Source organism: Chelonoidis abingdonii, chromosome 3 (genome assembly GCF_003597395.2).
Source record: "Chelonoidis abingdonii isolate Lonesome George chromosome 3, CheloAbing_2.0, whole genome shotgun sequence".
Lineage (NCBI taxonomy): Eukaryota > Metazoa > Chordata > Testudines > Testudinidae > Chelonoidis > Chelonoidis abingdonii.
In genome coordinates, this window is record NC_133771.1 from 3,640,885 (window position 1) to 3,653,210 (window position 12,326).

Genomic DNA, 12,326 nt, shown 5'->3' on the forward strand with positions numbered 1-12,326 from the left:
GTTCTTATATCTCTTGTAAGGTATAACAACAAAGGTTATAACCTACTGAATATATTCCTCCTATTTGTATGCATGTATCATCCTTGTATCTGAAGCTAGAAATACAAAGTATAACTCTGAGGTCCTATTGTAATTATGCAAAGTTGGGCCATTAATGATGGTTTAGAAGCTTGATGGCTTCCATTGACCCAGATAATGATTGTAAATGGCCTTATTTACCTGAAAGCCTTCTTGCGTATGTGTGAGACACCGCATGGGGAATGAGCTCTCAGAGACATGTGACCATGTCATATGATACTGAAATCCATTTTAAATCTGGTACTTTTCCATTTAGAAGGAAGGGTGGGGACCAGGGAGAGACAAAAGATTCCTGCCTTGTGCCAAAGCTATAAAAGGGGGTGGAGCAGGACAAAGGGGGCTGCCAGGCATGAGAAAACCTCTAGCTACCACCTAAGATGTCTGCTGGGACTACCCAAGACTGTACCAGGGGAAAGGATTGGGCCCAGGCTAGGAAGGAGTCTAGTCTGTGAAAGAAACTAATTGGAACATGTTTGAGGGTGAGTCATTGCCTCTAATCAGTTTCTTAATGTATTAGGCTTAGACTTGCATGTTTTTGCTTATTTTGCTTGGTGACTGACTTTGTTCTGTCTGTTATTACTTGAAACCACTTAAATCCTACTTTTTAGACTTTTGTTTATTAATAAACCCAGAGTAAGGAGTTGTTACCAGGGGGGCAGGGGCGGAGACAAACAGCTGTGCATCTCTCTCTATCAGTGTTATAGAAGGTGGACAATTTATGAATTTATCCTGTATAAGCTTTATACAGAGTAAAACGGATTTTGGGGGGGGTTGGATCCCATTTGGAGCGGGGTATCTGAATGCTGGAAATATGTAACCTGCTAAGCTTTTTTCAGTTAAAGCCTGAAGTTTTGGGGGCATGGCCCAGACCCTGGGTCTGTGTTACTAGCTAGCATGTCTGGCTCAACAAGTCAGGGTTCTGGAGTCCCAAACTGGCAGGGAAAATGGGCTCAGAGGTAATTTCAGCACATCAGGTGACAGTCCCAAGGGGGTCTCTGTGACCAAACCCATGACACCACCTTAGTCATCTTTTTCCAAGCTGAAAAGTCCCAGTCTTTTTAATCTGTCCTCATATGGAAACTATTCCGTACCCCTAATAATTTTTGTTGCCATTTTTTGAACCTTTTCCAATTCCAATATCTTTTTGGAGATGGGGTGACCACATCTGCACACAGTATTGAAGATGTGGGCATCCCATTCCTAATGATTCTCAATATTCTGTAAGCTTTTTTGACTGCTGCTGCACATTGAGTGGATGTTTCCAGAGAACTATCCACAGTGACTCCAAGATCTTTCTCGAGTGGTAACAGCTAATTTAGTCCCATCATTTTATATGTACAGTTGGGATTGTGTTTTCCAATGGGCATTACTTTGCAGTTATCAACATTGAATTTCATCTGCCACTTTGATGTACATTCACCCAATTTTGTGAGATCCCCTTGTAACTCTTCGCAGTCTGCTCTGGACTTAACTATCTTGAGTAATGTATCATTTGCAAATTTTGCCACCTCACTGTTTACCCCTTTTTCCAGTTCCTTTGTGAATATGTTGAATAGGACTGGTCCAAGTACAGACCCCTGGGGGACACCACTATTTACCTCTCTCCATTGTGAAAACTGACCCTTTACTCCTACCCTTTGTTTCCTTATCTTTTAACTGGAGCGCCTGGCAATGCTTTCAGGATCATCTAATGATCCTTAATTTAATTGCAAGCCTTTGGTTATCTTAATCACCTTGCCTCTGTTTGTAAACAAACTCCCTGCCCCAAGGAGGAAGCTGGGAGCAATACAGAAGTCATCACGTATCACACTCAAGCTGTGTTGCAGTTAAGAGCTCGGTCTTGGTCTAGGGTGTGCACTGTGAGCAGATCTCTGGTATGAAACTCGGGGGGAGGTGGGGTGGAGCCCGTCTCTGCCTCCCCAAATGGCACCCCTGGAGCACACAGTGGACTCACCTGTTTAAAGAAAAGCAGGCAACAGCTCTTAAAATATTTTGAACATGCATGTATTTGTGGATCTTTTATAGGCATGCATCCTTGCAGTCATGAGGTAATAGTAGGTAGCACTGTGTTTGCAGAAAAAAATTGTTTATTCCTTATAAATGACATAATGTATTGCAATAAAATCTTAATACAGAATTAACAGCTAGAAAAAGAAAAGCTATTTGAGATCATTTTTAAAGCATCACTGACTGCACAATGATGAGTGGCATCTGAATGAGGGCTGACATGTGGGCTCTTGCATTTCCTCCTCTTCTCCCTTGAGGTTGGCCAGGCTGACGTGGTCCAGGTCCAAGGTTAAAGTTGCTTCTGAGTTTGCTTTTCAGGTGTAGCACAGTAGGGCATGAACTCTCTGAAACTATTGTGCAAAGTCTGTCTCTTGGGATACTGTTCTTTTCTTTTCTTTTTTTTTTTCTTCTTTTTCTCTATCTCTCACTCTCACCCTCTCCCATACAACCATTTTAACTTGGATGAGAGAACTAGGTCTACATTTTCAGACTTGGTCTCAATGTGTGTGTGACATTGCCCAGGATACAGTCTGGACTGTTGAATAGCTGTGGCCCCTTAGTTCTCCAGCCTGGGGTGCTTTTTATACTGCTTCACTGTGAGAATAACCTCTCTTGTCTATTCACGCTGTAGCCCAGAAGATCAGTTTGCTAGCCTGCTATATTACATAATGTTATTTTCTTCATTGGGTTGATTCATACTATTTTGTTATCATATATTACTATTGCTGAATCATACTTTCAGGGGTTGTTGATAAATTCCAGTACATGTTACTCATAATAGTTACTCATGGTTATTCATAACAGTTGGCTGTAATGAAAGGAACCTGCAGGCCTGTATCCTGTATGATTAGTTAGAGCAAGTTAGTATGGGTGTTTGTAACCTTTGGCATAGATAAATGGCCGATCGGTTGCCCCTCTTGACTTTGGGGAACTGAATCGGGAACTGAACAAAGAACTAAATATGTTTATCATATGTCTGGGACAGACCAGTAACCACAGAACATGGAAGTCACAAGTGAGGCCAAAGGTAACGGTTTTGGGAGTGAGATAATATTAATATACATGAATATGTCATAACATGTTAAGCTAGAGAGTAAGTGTACCTGAAGATTTATTAGAGGGAGGAAATAAGATCTGGGCATGGTAGGTTGGGCCTAGCTTAAGCAGTACCAGGACCCTATAAAAGGGGTCAACAACCATGCAAGAGGATCATTCATTCACCCTGCTTTTTCTATGTTTTATCAAGCTATTAGCTCAGCTTTGCAATACAGCTTAGCTACTCAACACTCAAATGAAATCCCTATCAACTGGGGAAGCCTGGGCCATCAAATTCATCGGGCATGCCAGGGACAAGGCTGGTCCTCCGTCTGCTAATGCCAGGCCTTCAGGGAAGGGTGTGAGTATGTTAGGCTAAGTAGTTCTCTATAATAGAGATGTTACCAACAGGAGTCATAGAGTCGTGTTATTGCTTTGTAACTCTGTGTTTCAGAGCATTTGTTGTTCTTCCATTCATTTTAATAAAGATCTTATCAATTTGGCATTGTCCTCAGTTAAGTGTCCTTGCCATGTAACTCGAGAGTCCTCTCCTGATGTTGAACTCTCTATGTTTTTGCAATTGTTGCTACCAAAGAAGACCAATTGCATCTGAATTAATTTTCAGGAATGGCTTCTCCAGTCGGACAAAGCACAGGGGGACTGGTGAATTCTATTATGAAGAAGGATGCTTCTTTTGGAAAGTTTCATGGCAACTTCTCCCTTGAGGCCTACAAAAAATACTGTTTGTTTGGTTTTTATTTTTTAAGTAAAATATGACAAACCCTCCGACACACTTCACTTCATTTTTGATAGAAAAAGTTCCTTCCTAAAGCTATTCAAGCTATTCATTGCAAATATTTTTCAATATCCTTTTCAAAACATAATTTTCACATCCAATTCATTCTTACCATCAAACATGGTCCGCATTGATAACATCTCAGCAAGTACTTTATCCTTGTTTAAGTTATCCCAATCAGTCGGGATTTCCCCCTTGCCTTCAAATTTTCCATTATGCATTTTTTCTAAGTCAGATCTGAAATGACTGACAAACCATTTCCAATAAGACAGTTGTGAGGTATCTGATTTGATGTCCCAATTTGCATAGTCAGGTCCTACTTCTCGATAATTTTTGCACGGAATTGTTTTTCCATCAAGCACTATTTTGCAGTCACTTGCTACAAGGCTGGTACAAATGTCAGTGACTAGATGATTTGTCCCTTCCCACTGGATTCCAGCCAGAGCCTGAGGACGATGATAAAGAGCGCTGTGATCTCCATCATGACCAGGAATTGTGTTCGTGCAAACAGCCTTGCAAAAGGGACATTGCTTCAAACACCCACTGAGCTGCTCAAATAGGAGTTGATGGGGTTTTGTGACAAACGGATCCAAATCAATCTTGGAGAATGTTTGTTTCAGCTGCTCTATGGCAGGCATCAGTGACTTACTCACCACTTCTTCAAGAAACTGTATGTCTTTTGTCTCTTGATGTTCAATGCTTGTCAGATTGCTTCTGGGAAGGTACAAATCATCTCCAAGACTGGTACAAAATTCATCCAACCACGAAGCTACATTACCATGTTTATCTTTAACAACTTTAATTGATTTATGAATTGCCGAAAGAACAAGAGTCTGGAAAGAATCAAGATTTAAATTTAAGAAATTTTTCAATTTTGGATTTTTTTTGTCTAAACAATACTTATCAACTTCTCGTCTGATAAAATCCTCCACATAATAACTTGGGTTATAAATATACTGCTGGTATTTTTCAAAATCTTCCTGCTTTAAAAGACAATACAGCATGAACAGTTCCAGTGTGATTCTGTTGCCACTGAAGGCAGGATAGTCAGACCTCATCTCATTTGCTATGTCAATGGCAGTCTTGTCATAGACAGCATGGCAGATAGCAGATTTAAGATTGCTGCATAAAATATCAGCAAAAGTTGTGATGGATGTTGCTCCTTGGCAGGCGATTTTAAAAGAGCTAAAGAATTCCTCTCTCTTACTTTCAAGATACAAGACTGGATCATCTGATTTCTGGAATGCTTTGAATGTCTCGCTAAACTTCCTTCTTGCCATTTGGCATAAATATAGAGAGACATCCACTTTGTATGAGCGTGTTGATGTAAAATTGTCATCCTCTGAATCAGATTCCAACTCTTTGTTTATTAACTCCACTATTTCATGAAAGTAACTGGGACTGTAATTCATTATCTCTCTCGCTTTGTTCTCAACATATTCATAGATATGCTGCTCTAGGTGTGCTGCCTTTGTCTTTAAATTCTCAACATCACAATATTTAGTAGTCTTCTTCTTCAGTATGTACCATTCCCTCTTCATTGAGATGTGCTCAGAAGGGTTCAGAAGAAAATGAGTCCATTCAGAAGATGTTATAATCCTGTTTCTTATACTGTGTTCTGATTTAAAATGATCGCAAAGGAAATTCTCCATATCAGTTTTAAAATTGGGCTCCTCAACATGAGGGGCAGCAGAGGACATCTCAATAACCCATTCATTCGACATTCTGATAAAGCTATCTCTAAGCTCACTTTCATTCAATTCCTTATCTCTGAAATCTAGGGCCAACTCCTTGCTTTTTCTAAGCAACTCCTCTTTATAAGCTGATTTCCTTTGTTCAAAACTGCTTTGACGATTCTTTAAGTTGATAAGTTCTTGAACTTTTTGACAAATTTTGTCAATCACTTCTTGTCTGAAAAAGTTCATTTTTGTTTTAATATTTTTTTCCCATTGAATCAGTATGTTACAGTCCTTGTCTTCCCTAAAATATCTTTCTAGATCCTTTTCAATGGCATCATATTTTTCCTGAACTCTTTTTTCAAGATCTACTCTATCTATTTTGGAGATTTTTCCGTTCTGAATTTGGATGTTCAGCTTGTTCTGCAAATCAAGCATGAAACTTCTCAGTTCCCAGGTCCATTTGTTATAGTTGTTTTCCAGTCTGCTGTATACAACAATCTCCTGTGTATTTTTAAAGCTGAATACAAAATTCTCATTTAACAAAGCCTCCCACAGGTCTAGAGTGCGTTTTTTTAATTCTGACAGTCTTAGAAAACTATGTTCAGATTTTTCTTTGGCAACTGTGAGAATTTCCCTCTTTAGTTCCTGCACTCGTTGGCTGTAACTGGGGTTTGGAGGTGCCATCGGTGGGTCTCCTTCCCAGAAGTGAGGAAAGTAATGGATGTGGGTGTTCACATCAAATCGGATAACATCACTAAAGCAGGTAACATCACAGAACTCTTGCTGGGCTGCAGTAACTGTCATTTCATCTAATTTTTCCTGAAGGCGTCTTCGTCCTTCCATATTCTTTTCATTTGCAGTTATGTCTCCAACATTTTGATGCACAAACAAACAGCTTGGGGAGAGATTTACTTGCTTCATCCTCAGAAATGCCTGGACAGTGATCTGCAGGACATCTTGCATTTCTGAAGGATTCTCTCCAAAAATGTTGATCAAAGTTGTGTTGCCAAGACCAATGACAAAAGTGGCTAGCTCATTATCATGGCTGAGTGCTGATCTGTTTTCTAGCTGTATTGCCCGAAGCCCTTCAGTGTCAATAACCACCATAAAGTCAAAGTTCAGCTCTTTTCTGAGCTCATCATCCACCTTAACTAGTTGCATAAATGCTCCCCTGGTGCATCTCCCTGCACTGACTTTAAACTGAAGTCCAAACATGGCATTCAGCAGGGTTGATTTTCCAGTGCTCTGAATGCCAAGTACAGAAAGAACAAACACTTTTTGGTCTCCTAATTTCGCAATTAACTTGTCAAAGATGGCTCCAATCCATTTGAATGGCACATAAGAAGTGTCACCATCCAGGAGCTCAACAGGATACCCTTCAATCATCAAATCAGCTACAATTTTTGGTAGTTCATGATAGCATTTATCCTGTTCAGGTAGTGCATCCAAAGCTTCATAAATCTGACCCACTTCTCTCAAAAGATGCTCGAGACCAAAAGTAGATTCCTTTATTTCATGTGATAATTTTTCTAATTGTTTTTGCAAGTCATTATTTCCTCTTCTTTGGTTTTGTGACCACAAATCATGGTATTTTCGATGAAGCTCTGGAAGATGATCAGAAGACAGATCTGCTATAAATACTTTCAGCCACTGCAAAAAGTACATTTTGGTTTTTTGGGAAGGTAAAGTCAGAGCTGAAAGCACTGACTGCATTAGTTCATTCAGGGGGAATGCTCTCTGTAACTGATCTTTTCGTATTGCAAGCTTTTCTGATTGTATTTGACTTAGGTGTTGTTCAATGCTCATGTTCTCATCATCCTGCAAACGGGTACGTTCTTTATCTTTTTTACACCACCTGTGCCACAACTCTCCTTGGAGAGGTAATAATTTGTCCTTAGTATATAAAATATTTTTCTGTTCCAGAAAAACCATTACTTTTTTGGCCAGTTCTTTGCCTTCTGTGCACTCTCCTTTGTCTTTGTCCACACGAAATCCATGCTTTTGAGCAGTCTTTGCACATTTATCTAGACTACAAGGAATATTTGAAGTTTCTACAGCACGTTTAATTGCAGTGGTCAGTTCCTCCATTAATTTTGACTCACTCTGGTTCTTAACAGCTATTTTTACTCGCTTTTCAGACTGAACCGTTATTCTCTCTTTGTCAATACAGAGAAAGATGAAAGGTTTGGGGGATTTTAAGAGGTCTTGTAAAACCTTCCTGCCGTTTTCATTCCGATCAGCGTCCGACAAGAGAACCACAGTGACAGAAGCTATTTCCTGTAAAAAATTGATTTGTTGCTCGTGTTTTCTTGCATCTCCGTGAAGATTAGTGAATGCGATGCAACTGTCAAACCTGTCATCACCTTTATCTCTACCTGGACAATACCAGGTGATTTCTACAACACCTTCCATCAAGAGGCAGTTTTTAATGCTGCCTCTACAGTGACGATGGAAAAAAATACTATGCTTTTGCTTACTCAACAGTGTATTTAAGAGCTGAGATTTAGAAAAAGAAGATGCACCAAATCTTATGAAGGACACCACTGGTAGATCTGCTTGATAAATCAATTTATCTTTACAGGTCTTGTTTTGAAATTCTCCATGACTCTGCCATTTCTTATTAACTTGGCAAAAGGACCAAAGAGGGAATTCTATTTGTGAAGTGCGGGGATCTGGCACCAAAAGTGGAAGTGCAAATTGACATAAAGAAAGCTTTGTTGAAATATATTGCCTCATGAAATCATCTGCACAGTGAAAAATTGCCATTTGGATGTCCATGGGATTTACCTGACCCTCATTAATTTCAGTAAATTCATTAGATTTCTCATCAAGATCATTAAAAAGCTCATCTATATTATCTGTGGGTTCATTCACATCATCTTTGGTGTTCAGTGTATTGGCTATGCCTTGTTTTGTTTTACTGTCATCCCTGAAAATCAAATATCTTACCCGATAGTCCAGCATCAACAGCTTATCCAAAAAATAAAATGGCAGCTCACTTTCATTGCTGGGGTGGCTGCCATGTAAAGATGTTTTGTGAATTATCTGGAAATCTGCCATCCCCATTTTATTTGGATAGTAATTTTCAAGTTTAAGTCGCTTGATTAATTTGAGAAACCCTGGAGTTTTGGGAAATTCATATGTCTTAGTGTCTCTGGACTGCACTTTGCATGTTGACACTGGTGAATTTACCTGCTTGGTTTCTTGAAAAATGTTTTCTAATCCTTTCTTTATATATTCCTTCTGCCGATCATCATTTGTGGCTTCTATATTTCCATTTACAAGGGAATTCAAATCTTTTTCCAGTGCCTTCCAATCAGTGAATGCCCTGTGCTTTGCAAGGACAAAAGTAACTTCCTGTGACAGCGAGTTGCCCATGTGATCTTCAATAAAAGTCAAACATTTCTTCTTCTCTTCGGGGCCCATAACTTTATTTTTAGCTGCTACTGTCAGACCTGTCAACAGCAGGAAAGCCTGAGCTCTGGAAACATCCTGATCCCTAAGGGTCAAATATCCCTCATGTGCCCTTTGCATTTCCTCTAACATGAAATTAATTTCTGGGCACCCAAGGAGATACTGAAAAGTGTTACTGTCCACACGGTATCCTGCCCTGGCTGCAATGGAGAGTAATAAGAGTTCTGTCTCTGTCTCAGCTCTCTTTCTTAGAGCCTGCAGTAATGAATGGAAGGATAAACTGAGAATCAGAGTAGCTTTTCTCTTTGCTTCATGTTGTGCTGTTGGAGAATTCATAGAGACAGCGGTAGCTTCCTTGATGCCACTTTCCATTTGTTGTAAAACTTTAATGAAATCTGTAAGATCTGAGCTGCAGATCTGTCCTGCTTGTTCTGCTGCTGACTGGAAAATCCATTGCATAATGAAAGAAGATCTGGGGAAATTCTTAACTGAATAGATATAAGGATCCAGAAGGCAGTGCAGCAAAGCTTTGATGTACTTCTCATTTGGGGCAGATAAATCTTTGCACAGAGTAACTGTTTTTTCCAGGAAATCTTGAAGCACCTTCTCTGACAGGCAAATGTTGATCCATACATTAGGGCTTCTTGTTTTTTCATTCAGCTTCTGTTTGAAATTGAGCAGCGTCACCAGCTGCTCTTCATCCCCAGTGAGTTCCCAGGTCTTCATTTCCTCTAAGAACGATCTGGCTTCATTCACTGCACTGGCTAACTCCTCCCCAAGCAATGTACTGACACTTAGGTTTGTTAGGGCTTCATAAGCATGTATGAAGCTGCTCCTCATTTGATAAACATCGTTAAAATCGTGTCTGTGAGTGGACAGGATTATGTCCCACACTGGAATCAGCCGAGAACCTCTGTCAATAACAGACCAGGTTTTGTTACTGGCCAGTAACCCAGATTTCCATGCTGTGAGTGAATCCACTCCAGGTTGGCCGCCTGTCTTGGTCACAAACAGCTGAACCTCTGTTTGCATTTGTTTTCTATCTGTGCCCTGAAATGAGGCTTCAGAACCTGATTTTGATGCAGTCACACCAGCTGCAATGCTCCAGCCAAACCCACCATAGCTGCCCCCAACATAGGAGCTGAGTGCATCAGATGTTTGTTTCTTCACCTCGTCCAGCTGCTCTGCCCGGAATCCCTCAGAAGACGCTTTCCACCAGAATATCCCACCCAAGTGCAGGGGGCCCTGGTTTACATGAGACCCGAAGCGACTGAAGAAACTCCTGCCCCTGCTCTTCAGCAAATTTAGCTTGTCCGACTCTGAGGTGTGACTTAAAATGTCCTCAATCTCTTTTAACTCTTGCAGCGCTGCACTGGAAAGTCGAAGCTGATCCTTGGGGAAGTAGCATGAGGCCAGTGGGATATAGCTGTACTGGGTGGTGCAAATGTAGGTGTATTCCAAGCGGGACCTTTGGGATTTTTTTGATTCTTCAGATTTGCCATAATCTGTGCTGGTTTCAGCACTAAACACCCCAAATCCACCCTTGGCTGCGATGCTAATCCCCAGCTTCTCCATGGTCCTTGTGAATGTGGATTCTGCTTCAGCCGATGAAAACTCCTTCTTCTCAAACAACGGCCCTTGCTGTGGGCTAAAGAGCTCAAACCCTTCTGGGATTTCTATGAGCTGCTCTCGCTTCTCCACCATCTCTGCAAGCTTTTTAGTTTTGTAAATGCCCTGCAGGGCCAGCCCTCCCGACGCTCGTCTCAAAACTTCCTTGTCAGGGAGATTCTCACTCTGGGACACCGACTCCTCCAGGAGGTCTAATTGTCTGTGCACATTCTCTATCACTGTCTTCAATTGCTTCTCAGCTGGTGCCCAATACTCTGGGGCTATGTCCATAGCTCGCTGCAGCTCCTCCTCTTTCTTTCTTACAGCTTCCTCGTGGCGGCTCCTGCCTTTCTCCTGCATTTCTTTTAGCTCCTTCAGTGCCGACTTAGCCTGCTCCTGCCTCTTCTTTAGCATCTCCAAGCGCTGCTCCTGCAGCTGCTTCATTGTTGCCTTGCTGTCTATCTTCAGTAGTTCTTGGAGCGCCTGCTTTTCCCATGTGTGCTGCACGTCGCACTCTAACTTTAGGTAGTCTTCATATTGCAGGTGTTTCAGGGCTTGGGCAGAGGTAACTCCAAGTTGTTTGTGTAGTTTAGGCAACCAGTATTCTGCACTCAGACCCACTGCTTCCAGTCTCTTGGCTAGTTCATCCTTTGCAAGATCTCCCTGTGCTGAATTCTTGGGTTTTTCCTTTCCCGTAGACATGGCTGTGAAATGGAGTGGAAAAATAATATTACACTCAGATGAAGATGTCCCTCCCTCCGACAGCTTCACTCCTGGCCTTATATTATATACAATGGGCTACACCGGTGGTACTCACAGTTATGTGATTCAGGAACCATGCTTGCAACCACCATTAACCAAAAGAACCACATGACCATAATATGCTCTGCGCACAACCCCACCCAACACACACATACGACAATATTAAATAATTAACTATAAATATAACCAAATGCACTACAATTTTCAAATAAATTTTCAATAAAATGAAAACTAAATGTAGCTAACTTATTTATTGCATGAAGGGTTCAGAATGCAGGAGGGGGCTCTAGGCTGGGGCAGAGGGTTGGGGTGTGGGAGGAAGGAAGGGCTCCAACTGGGGCTGCAGACTCCGGGCTGGGAATTGGGATGAGGGGTTTAGAATGTGGGAGGGGGCTCAGGGCTGGGGCAGGAAGTTGGGGTGCAGGGTCTGGGCAGGAGTTAGCATGCGGGCCAGGGCTGGAGCAGGGGCTTGGGATGCAGTGTGCTAAACAACCAGTGGGGCCCCTTGATGATCGAGATACAAAAGGAGCGCTTAAAGACAATAAAGTCATTGCGGAGAAACTAAATGGATTCTTTGCTTCAGTCTTCACGGCTGAGGATGTTAGGGAGATTCCCAAACCTGAGCTGGCTTTTGTAGGTGACAAATCTGAGCAATTATCACAGATTGAAGTGTCACTAAAGGAGGTTTTGGAATTAATTGATAAACTCAACATTAACAAGTCACTGGGACCAGATGTCATTCACCCAAGAGTTCTGAAAGAACTCAAATGTGAAGTTGCGGAACTATTAACTAAGGTTTGTAACCTGTCCTTTAAATTGGCTTCAGTACCCAATGACTGGAAAATAGCTAATGTAACGGCAATATTTTAAAAGGGCTCTAGAGGTGATCCCGGCAATTACAGACCGGTAAGTCTAACGTCGGTACCGGGCAAAATAGTCGAAACAAT

At 41.4% G+C, this 12,326-nt stretch overlaps 1 protein-coding gene across 1 annotated transcript in view; it reads right to left on the minus strand.

The window, feature by feature from the left end:
• Positions 1–3,183: 3,183 nt before the first annotated feature.
• The window catches only part of LOC116835645 (interferon-induced very large GTPase 1-like), a 13,916-nt gene continuing 4,773 nt past the window's right edge, over positions 3,184–12,326 (minus strand). The window contains exon 2 of the mRNA XM_032798642.2: positions 3,184–11,321. Within this exon, the coding sequence (XP_032654533.1) occupies positions 3,994–11,319 (7,326 nt within the window). The 5' untranslated portion in view covers positions 11,320–11,321 and the 3' untranslated portion in view covers positions 3,184–3,993. The remainder of the gene's footprint in view (positions 11,322–12,326) is intronic.